The sequence below is a fragment of the Phoca vitulina genome, unplaced genomic scaffold (genome assembly GCF_004348235.1).
Source record: "Phoca vitulina isolate PV1807 unplaced genomic scaffold, GSC_HSeal_1.0 scaffold15, whole genome shotgun sequence".
NCBI classification, from domain to species: Eukaryota; Metazoa; Chordata; class Mammalia; order Carnivora; family Phocidae; genus Phoca; species Phoca vitulina.
Genome location: NW_022589718.1, coordinates 16,020,484 through 16,040,267, shown reverse-complemented (window position 1 = coordinate 16,040,267; position 19,784 = coordinate 16,020,484). Strand labels below are relative to the sequence as shown.

Here is a 19,784-nt window from a genome sequence, read left to right as displayed (position 1 = left end):
AGATGTTGACCTTTTCCCAAAGTTTAAGTACCCTGAAGTCTAAAATATGTCACTCGCTAGGGGGCACCTGGGTGGCTCAGTCGTTAAGCGTCTGCCTTCGGCTCAGGTCATGATCCCAGGGTCTGGGGATCGAGCCCTGCATCGGGCTCCCTGCTCCGTGGGAAGCCTGCTTCTCTCTTTCCCACTCCCCCAATTGTGTTCCCTTTCTCTCTGTCTCTCTCTGTCAAATAAATAAATAAAATCTTTAAATAAATAAATAAAATATGTCACTCGCTAAAACAGGGTGCTCTGGACTCATTCAGGAATTAGAATGAACTAAAATTGGAAGTTGTACTTTAAATATCTCAATTTATGGAGATTACTCTCAGATTTCAAAATACATAGGCTATAGAACTGAAATAGTTTGTCCCAAGTCTTTTGTGATTCCACAGAATTTCTTACGGAACCAAACTGGAAGTCAGGACGTCTTTTCTTTCCATCATAAATTTAAGAGAGAGAGTCATATTGCATTTTTAAAGGAAAAGAAAAATAATGATGGGTGAGTTATATTAAAAATATGACAGGGCGCCTGGGTGGCTCAGTCAGTTAAGCATCTGCCTTCGGCTGAGGTCATGATCCCAAGGTCCTGGGATCAAGCCTGGCATCAGGCTCCCTGCTCAGCAGGGAGTCTGCTTCTCCCTCTCCCACTCCCCCTGGTTTTGCTCTTTCTCTCTCTCTGTCGAATAAATAAATAAAATCTTTAAAAAAATATGACATAATTATTATATTATTAAATGTTTACCAGTAACCAAAATTATGTCACACTGAGTAGAAAAATAGTTGAGATGATAGAATTGAAGGATTAAGTATATAATCATAGTGAAGCATATACAAGATGATCTTTAAAAATTCTGGTCCATTTTGGATCGATGGCATCCTAGATTGCTTTCGGTAGTTTGAAAATTAATTATCGTCTATTCAGTGGAGATATTAATGAAATCAATGATAGAATTACCAAAGAAGGTATGAATTTGCATTAATAAATTGCTTTTATTAGCTTTTACATCTTTAATTAAAGCATATTTTAAATATTGACAATATGTTCATGAATCATGGCCTTATTTTCTCTTAGGAGTGATTTCACTAGTAATTCCAAAGAATCTAGTTAATTTTGGCTTCTTAGTGTGGCTGGGTAGAAAAGCTGAAGGATGAAAGAAAGCAGGAAAGTTTTTTAGAATGAATGTTTCACCTTCAAATAAGGGGCTTAGAAACAGAGAAAGTATGGGACATGGTTCAGACACTGAAGAGTCAAGAAGGCAGGCAAAACATCCATCCACTGACACAAAAAGTGACGAAGAGGGGTTTTGTACTGAATGAGCATAATCTTTTATTAACTACAAATTAGCTAATATTGATTGTGCCCTCACTATGTGAAAGACAGAATGCTAGGTGGTAGAAAAGACGCAAAGATAAAAACTGTCTGGACTTCAGTAGTCTAGAGTCTGTTTGGCAGGAAAAAGTGACCTACAGAGAAGGCAAGACTCTAAGGCCTGATTTGACAGGTATCATATGGTACTTGCTCAACCAGTCAATACTGCCCTTCCCTCCCTGTCTCCCGCTCTCCTCTTTGTAGCATGAATTTACCTCTGGTCCAAGTGCATTATAACAAAAGGATATCCACACTATTTTATCAGCACTCACTTTTCTGTATCTTGTCAGTCGTGCTCATTCGTACTCCAATGAACATTATTTTTAAGTGAAAATTTCCTTGACACAGCTAACTTTTAAAGTCATAATTTTCACTTTTTCACTGTTGCTGGAAATGAAAGCATTTGGACCATTGCAGAACATAGCCTCTGTGCCACTATGAGGGTGTGACAGCCATGATGTGTGTGTGCGTGCACGTGCCAGGAGGGTGGCGTGAAGGTAAATACAGGGATTGCAGATTGAAATTGTTTTGCATAGTAGCATTGGTACGTTCAGCCAGGTAAGTTATTTGGATGTTCCTCAATGTTTAAAGAAATTCTTACACTAGTAAGTGACTCACCTGGATGATCCCTCCACTGGATAAAAATTTAAAAAAATAAAACAAAAACATAAAGTACTCCACTATGATTTTACTCCAGTTTACCTTAGGAAGCAGTAAGGTTTGCCCTCTTTGAGACAGTCATTGACCTACATCTTGTATTCCGTGTAACTCAAATGTGTTCCAGACCAGAAGTTCAATAAGGACTTGTGAGTGGAGAGTGAGAAGAAGACATTTTTATGATTGGCCAGGACTCTGACCCTGACTCCTGATTATTTGACAGTAAAATTATCTTAGTGTTGAATTTGGTGTCATGACAGAGAGGTGTCAATTTTGATCCTCCATAGCAGGAATCTCCAATCAGTCAATTATTTCAGTCAAGAACTGAAATACTCTAAATAAAAACAAATTAATGACTTCTAGACAAAACCACCAAGACATAGTAAAAAAAAGCATGGCATATTATTGCTTGGTAGAATCTTGCTTTGTGATCTCTGAACATCCTAACACCATATATCACTTTTCTCTCTCTTCTTTCTCTTTTTAGGGCATTTATTTGCATGAGCACATCTAGGCGATTTCACACACACACACACACACACACACACACACACACATGCCTCAGGAAGTCATCACTTCAAGGAACTCCTCCATAAAAAATTGAGGATTCCTGATTTACAGGATGCTGATGTAAAAGTCACAAGGTAGCATCTGGTTGTTGATAACTTAGGGTGGAGGTGGGAGTACAACACATTTAATGATGTCTAGACTTTGTTTTATGTTGTAGATTTTTTGTGACATAGTTAGCTTTTTGCAGACAACTCAATCACTGACTCAGCATTCAGTGTGGTTCTGTTTATCATGATCCATCATCTCTAATCTGGTTTTGAATAGCAGGATGTTGTGGGTCCAGATTGAAGTGTGACCTCTGAATGTTTTCTACTCATGCTTGATTACTATATCCTAGAGGTCTAGACAGTGTTATTGGTTTCTCACCAACATAAACATCTGGCAGAAAGAAAAAAAAAACTAAACTAGATGAGTAAGAACATTCCTAATCTACCTTACAATATGCTATATTTAAAATAAAACTTTTTAAAATGAAGCCCATCTCAGGTTGAGAAGGATGTCATCAAACATATTGTTTTTCAACTCTGATAAGACAGTCTTTGGACTATAATTTTTCACTGATGAAAACAAGTTTGAACATGTAATTTCAGACTGCAGTAGAAACATCTTTCCTTTGTGCTATTACAAGAAGCTAGAATTTCATTTAGTGAATTCCAACCAAATGATATTAACACATGCATGTTGACTCATGTGTAGCTCATGGGTGGACAGATGAGATGACAAACCAGTGGGGATGGGAAAAGAGATGACAGGACCAAACCCACAGCAAGTGGGGATGGGTAGACTATCAGGTCTTCTCAAGTTTTATTTTACATGGGTTGAATATCATATTCTAAGAGTTATTAATTGTATTGAAACTATGCAGAGGGCTTTAAAAAAAAGATTTATTTATTTATTTTAGAGAGAGAGAGAGTGCAGGGGGAGGGGCAGAGGAAGACGGAGAGAGAATCTTAAGCAGATTCCCCACTGAGCACGGAGCCCCACATGGGGCTGGATCTCATGACCCATGAGATCACTACCTGGGCCAAAACCAGCCGACTGAGCCACCCAGGCGCCCCTGCAGTGGGCTTTTTTAAGAGCCAGAATCCACCAGAATAAAGTACTTTGCCACTGAGTCACGGGGGGAAACTGGGCCCATCCTTTATGCTGGGGCCTCAGACCACATCCAACTTAACACCAACAAAACATGCCCGCAGCGAGGAGCACCAGGTTGGGGAATGCAGAAGGATGACCAGACAGCCCAAAGTGTCTGCCTTACTCTTGTCTTTTGTATGCAGGTGGAACATACAGCAGTCCTGTGAGAGTGACACTGGAAATTTTATACTTAGGATATTATAAATTTGTGAGATGTACATTCAGTAACCAATTCTAATCCATATGCAACAGTTTGTGCATAAATTTAGCCTCTTTATTTCTGTTTTTTTGTTTTTGTTTTTGTTTTTGGTAGGGTATAAAGGGAAGATAGAGAAATGTTTTTCTTTAGTCCTTCAGTCCTTTTGTACATTGATGACTTAGAACCCAAGACTGTGTTTCCAGCCAAAGCTCTTTGGCACAGCATAATCATTGCACAACTGAAGATAAACATAGAGGGTAGACTTCAGAAAAATTATTTCAAAATGGTGCCTGAAAATCTATTGTAAATGCCCTTTGCACCATTTAAGACAATAACAACAGTCCGTGACTGGTCCCTCTGCTCATACCCCAAGGATTAGCCAGCACATCAGAGCCAAATTTAAGAGTCTGGGAAAGGGGGAAATAAACATTTAATTTGAAAAAAATGAAAGGAAAAAAGAAAGTATAGTCTGGGAAGGGCATTACCAGGGAGGTGAGGGCAAACCACCGCCTGCTTATACTGTCCTCTTGGAGATGAGGACAATTGAATCCAAGCCACACACCCACTTTCTCAGCCACCGCCATGCACATTCCAAGCTCCCATTCTTGTGAGGCCAGTTCACAGAAAATGTTTGTATTTCTGTGACCCTGAGCATGACTCCCAGTTTGCTGTTTAAAGTTTCCCTGAGTGAACCTTCGTGGCCTTGCGTGATTAATCCCTACCACCAACCCACACAGACCCCCAACTCTCAAACTTCTTTGTGATTATCTACTCTTTTTCTTTACTCATTTTGTACTTAAGTGAGATACTGAGTTTAATAAGCTTACAATGAGTAATTTGTCCTTGTGTGTACATGCTTTCTTTTCCTTGTTCCAGATTTTTCTCCGTATTCTGACTTAAAATATTTTAACTGATTAATAAAAGACCATTACTTGAGCTATCCACTCATCTCTACATAAAAGTGCATGTTTTCAAATCACAATAACTTATATAATGTCTCTGTTTTTATACGGAGTCTAGGAAAATGATGTTTGACAACTTTTATTAGGAAAGCAAGAAGCTGACCCCAAGACTTTGTGCCAGTTGAGTTCTAAGGGTCAAAAGCCAAGTGTTTTTAATAACTTTTGAAGAGTAGGTAATCCTTGCTCACTTTGAAGACTGAAGCATGTACTAATTGCTTTTGTAAAATAAAGGTGATGTTGCTATAGCTAATGGTCCATGTGGTCATACCCTGGGAAATTTGATCCAAGTATCTTGGGTGGCTTAAGTTGCTGTTTTTATAACATACTCATTGTTTTTTGATTCAATACAGTTTGGGTAGCATCTGAAGTTGGTGTCTTTGCTTACCAAAAATCTTTTCTCTAAAACTATCTTTAGATACCTTATCAATTAACTAATAGCAGTATTACCTTTATTAAATATTTTAGAAATCTAAGAAACCCATTTAAGTAATAAAACATTAAAATCACTGTTTAAGGTTTAAAATGTAAAATTACTGTGTGCGCCTCCTGGATCATATTTTCCTCCTCCCTCCTCCCAGCTCCCCCTGGAATTCTCTGATCTTGAGCTTGGTGTTGAATCATTCTTATACTGGTTTTATATTCTTACTACATATTTAAATAACATAAGACAATAATAATTACTGTTTTTCACATTTCAGGTTTGAAGTGATACCATACTGCAGATATCCTTTGGCAATTCATTTTGCTCAGAATTATATTTTTGAGATTTGTTCATGTTGAAGCATAAAGATCATTTATTCTTACTGCTGTTATGTAACTATGCCATAATTTACTTATTCATTCTACTGTTGAGAGGTATTTAGGTTGTTTCCAATTATGTGCTATTACAATTACCTGCTATTAGTAGTACAATCGTTCATACCTCCATGTATTTATATGTAGAAGTTTCTCTATGGAAGAGTATTCATCGAAGGAGAAAACTCCATAGTCTAAGATACGCACATCTTAAATGGCAAAATTGTTCAACATGTATTACACACCCACCAATGATATATAATACCCAATATAGCAGAGAAGTTTTCGAATGTTATAAAAATCATAGAATATTTACTTTGAAAAACATGGAAATATAAATGGTATACGTAGGATAGTAAGTCAGTTTTATATATATATGTGTGTGTAGATACATATATATGTGCATATATACATATATATTTGCATACATATATAAATTTATATGTGTATATCATATATATAACTATCATGGAAAGTTTTTAAATTTTAATAGAATTAAGCAAAGACTAGATGAGTAAATTTGGAATGAAGATTGTAAATAATAATGTTTCATTTTAGTGTGGTTTTTTAATATAGGTCAAGCTAAAATGTAATTAAGTATCTGTTTAAAGCTGATAATAAAGAAGATATGGGGGATGCATGGGTGGTTCAGTTGGTTGGGCGTCTGCCTTTGGCTCAGGTCATGGTCTCAGGGGCCTGGAACCGAGTCCTGTGTCAGGTTCCTGGCTCGGCGGGGAGCCTGCTTCTTCCTTTGCCTGCCGCTTCCCCTGCTTGTGCTCTCTTTCTCTCTCTCTCTCTGACAATAAATAAATAAAATCTTTAAATAAAAATAAAGAAGATATGGTATATATGTATACAATGGATATTATTCAGCCATAAAAAAGAATGAAATCTTGCCATTTACAACAACACGGATGGAGCTAGTGAGTATAATGCTAAGTGAAATAAGTCAGTCAGAGAGAAAACACAAATACGGTATGATTTCACTCATCAGTGGAATTTAAGAAACAAACAAGCAAAGGGGGAAAAAAAAAGAGAGACACACACAAACCAAGAAACAGACTCTTAACTATAGAGAAACTATAGAGAAACATGGTTACCAGAGGGGAGGTAAGGTGGGGGGATGGGTGAAATAGGTGGTAGGGATTAAAGAGTGCACTTGTCATGATGAACACTGGGTGTCCTATGGAACTGTTGAATCACTAAACTACACCTGAAACTAATATAACATTGTATGTTAACTACATAAACTGGAATTAAAAAATTTTTTAAAGGTGATAATAAACATTAAGTTCATTTGTGCCATTCTGAGCCTGTATTTGGGTACAAATGCAGCTGAGGTAGGTGATGAGAATAGAGAATAAAAGGAAAGTCTAAGAATGAGAGGAAGTGAAAATAATGTGGTTCACAGAGAACATCGTCCCAATAACTTATATTAAGAAATGTTTACAAGAATATCTAACAGAATACCTCCCTCCACCACCCTGGATACAAATCTCTTGGAGGCTTCGTGAAGACCAAGGGTTCCCTGGAACCAAGTATGAAAACCTGACAGAGGGGACCAACTATTTGAATGCCATTGAAAAGCAACCCTGTCCTCAAACAGTAGATAATTATCTTTAAGTGGAGGAAGCATTAATTTGCAAAAATAAGCATAGAATTTTTTAAATTTTACCCTATCAGAGGAGTAAATAGTAATAATTTATTTTTTTAAATGTCTTTTGTAAGGAAAGCATCATGTTTTAACATGATGTGCATGGTAAAAACCTGTCTCTACCTTAACATTTAACCAGAGAGATACTTCACTCATGATGGTTCTTCAGTTTTGAAGTTTAAGCTACTGAACATGGACATGGAGAATTCTGCACTGGTATTCATCCATCCACCTAGCAGTCTTTCCTCTCATCACATGGATAAATTGGGAGCAACACACTAGATGGTGTTGGGAAGATATCAGATATCTTTAAAATGGGGATACAATCAGCCCCTCATAGTTGCCTGGCCATATTGCCTTAAATAATCTCTTTTCATTTTATTAAGGTGACCACAAGTCATCTCTTTACAATGTAAGGTCCAAAAGGAGATAAGTCATACTTGGTAGAACACGTGTTGATTTTCTTCATCATCACATGATTATCCCTTTTCCTCCTAATTTTAATGCCTTTTATCATTTCTCATGGAATATATTCCCCTCAAGTAATTCTTTAAATTCTTTTCTTCAAAATATAAACGACTTTCTCTTCTTTATAGTCTCCTGATTTCAGTTTGAACTTCTCTCTAATGACCATGATTTCTATACCTCATTTACTTATTCTGTCTCAATCACCGTCAGCGTTATTATTATTTTTAGCACACATGACATGATTGACATTTAGAATGTACACTCTCTCCCATAGCAGTAGCACCCATATCCCAAAAGAGGGGATGAGGAAGAAATTGTAGGAAGGGTTTTTAAGACCTCTTTTTTTTAAGATTCAGAAACAATATGAGATTGAAGGGTTTTTTAACCCTTTAATTAATTCCAGTATAATTTTTAACCCTTTAATTAATTCCAGTATAATAAACATACAGTGTTATATTAGTTTCAGGTTTACAATATAGTGACTCAGCAATTCTATACATTACTCGGTGCTCATCATGATAAGTATACTCTTTTTTTTTAATAAAGATTTTATTTATTTAGCTGAGAGAGGGGGTGACCGAGGGGGGGAGAGAGAGAGAGAGCACAAGCTGGGGGAGAGACAGAAGGAGAGAGAGAAGTGGGCTCCCTGCTCAGCCCCAGTGTGGGGCTCAATCCCAGGACACTGAGCCCATGACCTGAGCCAAAGGCAGAAGCTTAACCGACTGAGCCACCCGGATGCCCCATGATAAATGTACTCTTAATCCCCTTCACCTATTTCACCCATCCTCCCACCTGCTTCCTTCTGGTAACCACCAGTTTGTTCTCTATAGTTAAGAGTCTGCTTTTTGGTTTGTCCCTTTTTTCTTTGTTCATTTGTTTTGTTCTTAAATTCCACATATGAGTGAAATCATATGATATTTGCCTTATTTGACTTATTTTATTTAGCATTATACCTTCTAGATCCATCCATGTTGTTGCAAATAGCAAGATTTCATTTTTTATGGCTGAATAATATTCCATGGTGTGTGTGTGTGTGTGTGTGTGTGTGTGTGTGTGTGTGTGTGTGTCCCACTTCTTTATCCATGCATCTATGGATAGATATTTAGGTTGCTTCCATATTTTGGCTATTGTAAATAATGCTGCAGTAAACATAGGAGTGTATATGTCTTTTCAAATTAGTGTTTTCATATTCTTTGTGTGGAATTACTGGATCATATGATAATTCTATTTTTATCTTTTTGAGGAAACTTCATACCATTTTCCACAGTGGCTGCATCAGTTTGTATTCTCAGGAACAGTGCATGAGGGTTCCTTTTTCTCCACATCCTCCCCACCACTTGTTATTTCTTGTGTTTTTTACTTCAGCTATTCTGACAAGTGTGGGATGGTATCTCCTTGTGGTTTTAATTTGCATTTTCCTGATGATGAGTGATGTTGAGCATCTTTTCATGTATCTGTTGGCCATCTGCATGGCTTCTTTGGAGAAATGTCTATTCATATCTTCTGCCTGTTTTTTTTTTTTGTTTTTGTTTTTTTTATTCATGAGAGAGAGAGAGGCAGAGGGAGAAGCAGGCTCCCAAGGAGCAGGGAGCCCGATGCGGGACTCGATCCCAGGACCCTGGGATCACGACCTGAGCCAAAGGCAGACGCTTAACCCTCTGAGCCACCCAGGCGCCCATCTTCTGCCTGTTTTTTAATTGGATTTTTTTTGGTGTTGGGTTGTACATATATTTTATATATTTTGGATATTAACCCGTTATCAAATACATCATTTGCAAATATCCTTTCCCATTCAGTAGGTTGTCTTGTCTTTTTGTTTTGTGGATTATTTTCTTTGCTGTGCAGAAGATTTTTATTTTGATAAGGTCCCAATAGTTTATCTTTGCTTTTATTTTCCTTGCTTCAGGAGACATATCTAAAAAAATGTTGCTACAGCCAATGTCAGAGAAATTACTGTGTGTTCTCTCTTCTAGGATTTTTATGGTCTCAGGTCTCACATTTAGGTCTTTAATCCATTTTGAGTTTATTTTTGTGTATGGTGTAGGAAAGTGGTCCAGTTTCCTTCTTTTGCATGTAGCTGTCCCATTTTCCTAGCACATTTGTTGAAGAGACTGTGTTTTTCCCATGGAATAGTCTTGCCTCTTTTGTCATAGATTAAAAGATTGAAGTTTTTCTTCAACTTCTTGATATCTAATTTTAGCTGGACACCTAACATGCAGTGCTAGCCTCTGGTCAGTTTTCCTTGCATTGTTATTTAATGCTTGTGTAACCCTATGAAGTAGATTCTGTTATGAACCTTGTTTTACAAATGAGGAAACATGTCCAGGGATGTTATGTATATTGCCAGAAATCACTTGATATGTCCAAATTTGAGCTTCTTCACTTTCCTGTAAAACTCATCTTTTTCACCTCCATTCATAGCAGGACTCCTCTCTTCTTTCATACCGTACATTCCTTCCATCAGCCAATCACATCAGCTCTACCTGCAAAATGCGTGGAGAATCCAACCACTTGTTACCACCCTCACTGCTACCACCCGAGGCCAAGCCACCCATCACCTCGAACCTGTATCCTTAACTGCTTCTTAACTGCCTCCCTACTTTCACCCTTGCCCCCTCCTATAATTTATTTCAAATGTGGCAACCAGAGTGACATTTTTAGACATAAATCATGTCCTGTCACTCCTCACCTGAAAACCCTCCAATATCTGTCCCTCACATTTAGAATAAAATCCCTTCTATGGTCAAGAAGTCCTTACCTGACCCGGGCCTGCCTACCTCTCCTACTTTGCCTTCTTATATTCTTTCCCCAGTTTACTCCATTCTACGTACTTTGGCCTCTTTGCTGTTCCTTGGTAATTGCTGTTCCCTCATCCTGAAACACCCTTTCCTCGGATAGTCACAAGGCTTTCTCCCTCACTCCATGCAAGTCTTCATAAAATGTTTCCTCTACTGAAAGGCCCTCTGGATCCCTCTAATAAAATGACATTCCCCTATCAACCAATTGTAATCCATTTATCCCAGCATGTTGTATATGCTTGTTTATGGTCTCTTTCTCTGTCTAGAATCTAAGCTTCTCTTTGAGGCCAGGAACTCAGTATTGTACACCTAGGTATTCCTAGTGCTTCAAACAGTGCCTGACACACAAACATTTGTAGAATGATTTAATCCATAGACAATTGTATAAACCCAAATGAACACACACATACTGCCAATGCAGAAATGCGTAAGTGAATATTATATATTAAAAGACACAAGTGCATTTTGTGTAGGACCACATAGAAGGAAAAATAGATATCAGGGAGTAGATGCAACATGTGTACCTCCATTGTTTCTAAATCAATCAAAACACTCAGAAGCTGTTCAAGTCAGCAACCCCTCCCTTGTAATCACATATATTGCTTTTTCATAAATTATTTCCAGATCGTATTCTTGTTTCAACGTTGATCATTCCTAAAGTTCAAATAATATGAGAGTTACACTTGTATTCATCTATTATCAGTCTCCTTTCTCTCTCTCTCTCTTTATCTCTCTCTCTCTCTCTGTCCCCCTGCCTACCTATCCATCTATCTCTCTTAATCTGACCTATCCATACCTTTACACTCTGACCCCTTATCTTTAACTACCTACTGGACATGACCAGTAAATGTTGGAGGTCTTGCAACATCAGATTCAAACCAGTTCCAAGATTAACCTCATTCTCTGTTGCTCAGAGTCTATTCCTCTTCTACGGGCTGCCTTACTTCACCTTCATCCCTTACATTAAGTCAGTCACCAGATCCCATCCCTTCTATGTTCTGTGTCCCTCTGTATCTGCCCCTTCCTTTCTCATCCCACACGTACCGCCATGGCACCAACCGCCTTTAACCCCACCTACACAGAGTCAATGTCTTCCAAGCTTCTGCCTGTGACTCCAGCATCGTGTAGGCCACCTCCATCTTCATCTTGTCACTGTTTTTGCTCAAAAACCTTCAATGGCATGCAATTCCAGGCACATAAAACCAAAACACCTCTACCTGCTGGTGATGATGCTCTGTGCTTTCTTACATCGTACTTGTCTCCTTACAGTTCCACCAAAGCACTGTGTTCCTTTCTCTATCATTTGCTCCTGTTCGCCAACAAATGTAGCATGATCCCCTTAACCCAAATCTGCACTTCTCAATTCTCTTGTCTTTATAATGTTTACAACAATGTCAACCTTTACTGATGTCCTTTTCATCTGAAATCTTGTAGCACTTACCGAGTTTTAAAAGGTTCGTAATTAATTTTATGCTTTTTATTTATTTCATCTTGTTGCTATATCATGTGTTAGTCCTCTCCACCCAATTAGATAGGAATCTACTTGAACAGAAAAAAAACATCTCATGTACTTTATATAGTGCTGGCATGCACCCGCATAGCATACCAGTCCTTTTTTTTTCAGGCAGCGTACACACACACACCAGTTCAAGTAAGTCAACACTCTCATTGCTTACTCAGAGAAAACAAGTTTACATGCCATTTCAAGTAGGACAGGTGGGAAAGAAACGAGGACAATGTGATGGGTTTGGATAAGTTATGAGATTTAAGACTGAAATATCTATATAATAACCATAATAATAATAATAACAACAACAACAACAAAGCACTGATTCCCCACACCCCATAGTCAGAGGCGGATTTATAATGAAGCTGATGTAATGTCAGGGTCCCTCACTTGCCCACTTCCCTATGAGGTCCTAAGGGAACCCTAGTACTGTGTTCACATGTTTTTGTAAAACTTATAAAATTAAGATATTCTAAGTGCACTCAATTCAGATCATCATGGATTGTCGGTAGGCATTCGGCATTCATAATTTCTCATGTTGGTTGGTACTGAGGTGGCCAAGGCCTTTTGTATCCATAATTTTTGATGCCAAGCACCACTGGAGTGACTGAACGAGTGTTTTTTAATTATGATTTTTATGCTTTTTATTGTCTCATTATTTCCTTAGTCACAAAATGAAATTGGGTGTTCTAAGGCTAGCTCTAGACTGTTTCCTGCCCATATGAGAAATGACAGAACCCTGGACAAACAGGAAATTAAGTGTCAGAAGAGATAGAAATGAATTTTCATTGAGGACCTACTATATTCCAACAGTGTACATAAGTCATCGATCTCTTTGAGTGCTATAATAACTATTTAAGGCAGATAATCATTTTCTCCATTGACAAGTGAGAAAACTCAAGCTGAAAATGTTAAGTAACTTATTGCAAGTCACATAACTAGAAGGAGTTTGAATTTGGAGGTGAGTTCAATTCTCCTGAATCCAAAGCCCATGATGTTCCTAAACATTACAGGACTGAAGCAAAAATCAGGAAGGAGATGTTACAAATAAATTGGGGCATATACGGATAACCATTTTAAGAAACTAACAAAAATTTAAATACCCTCCTATCTACATATTTTTCCATAGTATATTTATGTAAACAAAATGTAAAAATGTTCTTTCTTTTCTGTACTACTCTGTATTCTTTTGACCTGTTACTTAAAGAGATTCAGAGTAAAGTTGCAGTTTCCTTTGTGAAGTCAAGAATTTATAATTTGTCAGTCCCTAAAGAAAAATGTGAAGGAGGGGGAGTCGAAAGATCTGAAGAGTTTGGAGTGTGACGCCTGGGCTATTTATCTTCAGGTGCTGGAATGTTGTGTTTCTGTCACCCTTGCTCTTGTGATTTGCTGTGTGATTCCATTTGAGATAGTAGCCACTCGAAAGCAGTATGAGTGAATTTGAACTTGTTGTGTTTAAGTAATTACTTAATTTTGGCTTCTTGCCATTTAACAGCCTTGGAGAAATCTGTAGTTAGTATGTACATATATTTTATTTCAAGGTGACTTTTGATTATTTCCCTCTTGTGTTTTCTTAGATACTTTTGTAGCTAGAAAACAGCTTTGTCATTGCTTTGGTAAAATGCATACAAGCTTGCTACTCTGTTAACACATAGAGAGAGAGAGAGAGATTGCTATTAAATTCCCATGCATTCAAGCAAGAACAGCTGGTTAGGATTAGGAGAGCGTTCTACCTTCAGCATACAGCTTTCCCACAGCTTCTTTCCTCTTTTTATTTTATTTTTTTTTTCTGTAGCTGACATAAACAAAGTCGGTGTCCTATCCTGTATTCAGTTAACATTTTTGATACAATAAAGTTATTTCTCTAAATTATTTTCAATGCTGAGTACAGCAAACATTTCATTATTCAGGAATCTGCCTTTTAACCAGAGCAAGCGTTCACAGGATGACTAAAACATATAAAGTAAATTATATCACACAAGATCATTGCTAACAATAGCTTTAATTGCTATTCACTTGCTCAATAGGCATGTTAGACTTTTTACCTTTTTTTTTTTTTTTTTTAAGGTAAGCATATGTGGTCCTGGGAACTGCCTGACAAGATTAGATAGATTTGAAGTGCCTAGGTGGCACAGTTGTTTAAGTGTCCAACTCTTGATTTCAGCTCAGATCATGATCTCAGAGTCCTGAGATGGAGCCCTGCATTGGGCTACCCACTCAGCGGGGTGTCTGCTTCAGATTCTCTCCTTCTGCCCCTCCCCCCGCTCCCCTGCTCTCTAGCTCTCTCTCTCTAAAATAAATAAATATTTTTTTTAAAAAGATTAGATAGAGAATTCTCGTGAGAGAACTTGGTTTTGTGACACAAGCGACCACCGTGGACAAGTTTTAGGACATCCAGGTTGCAGTGCTACAAAAGTTTAGGGTGGAACTTGGTCCCTGATCATATCTTCCAATACAAACAGGACAGCACACAGACCCCAAATTAAATAGAGGGTCGGAGACTGCAAAATGTGTTTAAAGAATATCCCTCATTCTATACCCTGATCAGTATGTTACTGGTAGACATTATTTACTCCAGATCACCTATAGCCATCTCCAGAGAGCCTGCCGTTGTCTCTAGACTAGTTAAACTATTTTAGAAATCTGTGACAATTCAAGTCATTGTTATTGCAATAATGTGGGCTAAGGAAGACCTTGTTTGAATTCTTAGGAATTTTGAAAGTCTAAATTACATAGTATTAAATACATATAATCACTTAATAAACCTCCTTTAAAACTTTTTTTTTTTTCATCCATTCAACCGGGAGTCATGAGTCAGGAGTTTTGATTTGTATTCCCCACTCTGGAACTAAACCAGTTCTGTGAGACGAGCAAGTCAAACCTTATGTAATCCTCATGTTCTTCATCAGGAGAGACGGGGGTATCCATATTTGCTATATGCCTACATATTTGTTCATTGCCGTGCTGCATTGGAGTGAAAAGTGTAAGACACGGGCTCTACTCTCAAGACAGGTACATTAACCATTAAACATCAAAAAGGGCAGTATTGCTTCATTTAACACATACAAATTGAGTACTTCCTATAGGCTAGGCACCCTGCCGCATGCCACAAAGGTGGCTCTGGACACCATTAATGTCCCCCAGTGCTGTGGGCATTACAAGGGAGCTGTCCCTGGAGTTGTCTGGAAAGTGATCGTGACAGAGGTGGTGATGGGACTAGATTAATAAATTCAGGCAAATGAGGCCAAGTGCAAGGAGATAAATAACTAATAATGTCATTTATTAAACTTTTATATAGCAGATACTGCTGTAGGCTTTGCATACATTTATAACTGACTCTTGCAAAAATACAGTGAGGTGGATATAACTTTCCCCATTTTATAGTGGATGAAATTTACTTGGCAATATTTTAAACTTACCCCAGCAGGCTGTAGCTCTTCCAAGATCATACAGTAAGTGAGAGAGTCAGGATTTGAATCCAGGGTCTGTGCCCCTAATCAGCACTATTCTGCCTTCTAAGTATTTGTTAAACGAACTCCAGATATTTTGTTAATGCAAAGTGATTTTTAGTCATGTCACAACCCCAGCATATGAAATCACAAAAAAAGAATATCTTTTATTTTCAGAACTTCCATCTATGAGTAACTCAGAAATCTATATCCCTTTCCCTTACTCCTAGAGATCCTTTTTTTTTTTCTTTCTTTAACTGTAGTTTGGTCTTTCTCCAGTCAGCAGTTTTACCAATGATAATCTGGTAATAGAGGGTGTGGTGAGGTTAAGAGACCACTAAGGAAAATTTTATGCCATTTTATTTTAATCATCATCCTAAACATGAGCACATGTAGCATAGCCTCATTAGCTATTCGACTGTGGAAACTGGACCAGCCATCATTTACACATGCATTCAATATAATGACTAAAGGTGAACAAAAATTTAAGATATGGTTTATCTGCATCCGAATGTCTTCTCTTGTTCTTCAACTGCCTAGAAAATGTGGAGGCATATACATAAAACATAGAAATCAGGATGCTTATCCCAGCAGGCTACAACTAACTGCCCTTGAATGGGTAAGAAGAGCATGCTGACTTATGTCCACATGTCTATTAAGGCTCAGTCTCATTTTTAAATTCCCAGTTTCCCTTCTGGCTATTTTTTCTAGGTGTTTTTATTTCCTTTACCTTTTTTTTTTTTTTTTTTTTTGTGGGGAAGGGGAGTTGGGAGGTAGGGGAGAGTGGGAATTCCAAGTAAGAGACCACAACACAAGGAAATGAATACACCTAGAAAGCTGGTGTACTTGTGTAATCCCAAACCTGGTCTCCTAAATATTTGGTAGACTACTTATATCCCTAACTTGTTATGTTTTCAAGGATTTTTGCAAAAAGGATTTTGCAAATTAAAGGGAAGACCGCATTCACCCAAACTTTAGATGGTTATTATAGTTAACATCTGGGCTGTGTCCTGACGTCAGCGCTGCAGTGATGAAGTCCAGATGTTATAACTTAGCTATGTTTTTGTTACTTCTAAGCATTTGCTGCCTTTGTTGGTTTTGTTTTGTTTTTTCACACTCTAACTTCTTAATATATGAAGGTATTAGAGAAGGAGGGGAGATGAAATTAGTATATGGCGTGGACCCAGAGTAGCTGAATGCCTCCCCTTTTGAAGCACACTCTCAGGCCATCACAGAACATGCAGCCTGTGGGAAGGCAGGCTCCAGGGCCTGCTGAGATAAGGATATTCCCATTCCGTTGCTATTTTCAGTTAAAACAGTCTATGTGATTGACTAATAAGTCTACTCATGTTTAATACCCGATAGGAAGGAAACAGGAAAAGGAATTAAATCAATAATAAATATTCCAAAATGTTTACAGTTGTTGACTTTTAATCTGATTTTAATTTTATATATCCACATACATATATATCTCTACATATATAAGCACCACACACACACACACACACACACACACACACACACTGTATTTATTGTTCTAGAAGAGGGGAACCAGCACTCACAACAGCAACCACATTACAGCAGAGCCATTTACAATGAGCAGCCAAGGACAGGTTGAAAAAGGCACTGTTACTCCCTAACATCCATGTGAAGAAGTTAAGAAAATCTCCCAAAACAATTTCTTCCCTCAGAACCCATTTTAGTTCTATATCCATTAATTTATCTAAAATATTCACATGGCTAATCATATTTTTAACTGATTTCACTTCTTATGGTAATGAATTCCATATGCATTCCAAACATTTTATTACTTGGTGTTAATAACTCAGCTTTGGTTTAACCTGAAACTATTCTTACAACTTGCTAGGAGTTACCCCAAGTTCTGCTCTATTATTGCAAGTTTTGGGGAACAGATCATATGATAGCTTCCCATTTTTCTCAGTCCTTTAGATGATTTTGTGTGAACATTTTATAGCTTCATTATATCGTTCTTGAAGATGGACAGTGTGGTCTAACAGTGAACATACTGGTCTATACATGAATGAGATTACCTTTCTGGTTTCAGTTCTTGAACAGACTTCCATTTTCTGTAAATAAATCCTGAGCCTCAACAGTGGGCCAGGACCGTGTCCCTACTCCCTCTCTTGAGCCATTACTGTTTGGTCAGGGTCCTTAACAGGACAATTATAATGGGACCTTTTTTTGGAGCATCACATAAAATCTTTGCTTACTTTTCTACATGATGAACCTTTGGATATTTGAAAGCAAGCAAGCAAGATAGCCTCTTATCTCCAGGACATACCTCCTTAATTATTTCAGCATTTTCTTAACTAGGAAAGGTTTCAAGGTCTTTAAACAGTCTCTTTTAGATGCTTTCTAGTTTGTTAATAGTCCTCTTTAGTAAACAAGATACTTTACATGTACTCTGAGCAAGGTAGGATATGGTAGGAATTCCTCCCTTGTTCTAGGCCTTACAACAATATTAGTATAACCTATAATTGCAATACATTTACTCTTCATATTCTTGTCACCTACACCCTATTGATGGTTCATTTTAAGCTTGTGATCATGTATAAGCAGGAGATCTTTTTAACATGAAATAGAATCCTCAAGCCTTTTGTTTCTGCAGCAGAGTTTTTTTTAGGCCCAGATATAAGGTTGGCATATGTCCCAGTTAAATCTAATCTTGTTCATTTTACATATACCTTCCCTTACCCATCATTTCAGCCTATTGAGATAATTCTGAGTCTTTATCTCTTCATATATTAGCCTTTTATTTCAGCTTTGTGACACTCATAGACTTTATAAGCACACCACCTGGAACTTTTAGTCAGGGACTTTGGCCTTAATTTAATCAAAATACTACTTAGGATATGATCAATGACAAAATAGAGATTTTTCTTTAGGTCCATATTCATTTTTAATTGTCAATACTCCTACAAGCCAGTTGCTCAGCCAAAATATGATTCTATCTAATTGTTCCAGCACCCATTCAGTCTAAAAGAACATCATTAAGATTTTGCAAAATGCTTTGCTGATATAAGGAGGCATGCCATTTCTCTGATTTACTCGTGTAATAACTTTATAAAATGGAATCGGGTATTATTAAGAATTGCTTTTTTGTTTAATTCTTGCATGTTTCAATATTTTTACTCCAACTATGTTATCTTTAATAATTAGCATGTACCTTTATTTGTATAGTATTTTACACTTAAAAAAATACTTCAAGATAAATCACATTCATAAAATCCTTTTAAACAGATTAAGAAAACATATATGATTATCTTTGTTTTATTTTTTTAAAGATTATTTTAAAGAGAGAGAGAGAGAGACTTGCGGGGGAGGAACAAGGGGAGGGAAAGAGAGAATCTCAATCAGACTCCCTGCTGAGCATGGAGCCCAACATGGGGCTTGATCTCAGGACCCTGGGCCAAAATCAAAAGTCAGATACTTAACCAGCTGAGCCACCCAGGCACCCCTGATTATCTCCATTTTAAAGATTAAGAAACTGAAGTTCAGAGAGGTGGCTAGAATCCAGATCTTGTTATTTTAAATACAGTTTTGTTTTTTGTTTTTTGTTTTTTTTTCCATGATACCACAGCTAACAGGATTCAGTTGCATTCTATTTGCATGGTTAGGTGCTCAATGAATATTTTTTGAATAGATAAATTTGTTCAAAAAATCTTTCTATCCAAGGACTTTGCCTCAAAGCATTTTGCCATTTAAAAGAGCTGGCCAATTTCTCCAAGAACAAAAATTAAGCTCCATTTTACTAGCAAGTGCAGTAACAAGAGTTGAACGTGTAAATAAATACAGTAGGTAATTTTTTAAGAGTCTGTATGTGTGGTATTTATAATATTTAGAACTGTGTTTTCCAAATCCTGGCTTACAGACTGGTGCCAATCCAGGTTGAAATTCCCAATGATCTGCAGTAAAATGAGAAAATAAGAGGCAATTGTTATCAACTGAATTGTGTCCCCACCCCATGTATATATTGAAACCCTAGCCTCCAATGTGACAGTATTTGGAGATGTAATCCGTAAGGAGGTAATCAAGGTTAAATGAGGTCATAAGGTTGATGTCCTTATAAGAAGAGCAAGAGATACTAGGAGTGAGCTCACACAGAGGAAGGCCATGTGAGGACCCAGCCAGAGACAGCTGTCTCCAGGAAGAGAGCCCTCAC

At 37.5% G+C, this 19,784-nt stretch overlaps 1 protein-coding gene across 5 annotated transcripts in view; it reads left to right on the top strand.

Moving 5' to 3' along the window:
- Positions 1–19,784, top strand: part of DLC1 (DLC1 Rho GTPase activating protein) — a 486,810-nt gene that overhangs the window by 322,276 nt on the left and 144,750 nt on the right. The window contains exon 6 of one of the 5 annotated variants that reach the window (XM_032413508.1): positions 5,629–6,081. The exons of the other annotated variants lie outside the window; for them this stretch is intronic. Within the exon in view, the coding sequence (XP_032269399.1) occupies positions 5,629–5,639 (11 nt within the window). The 3' untranslated portion in view covers positions 5,640–6,081. Of the gene's footprint in view, positions 1–5,628; positions 6,082–19,784 lie in introns of those variants that run through there. 5 annotated transcript variants of the gene reach the window in all.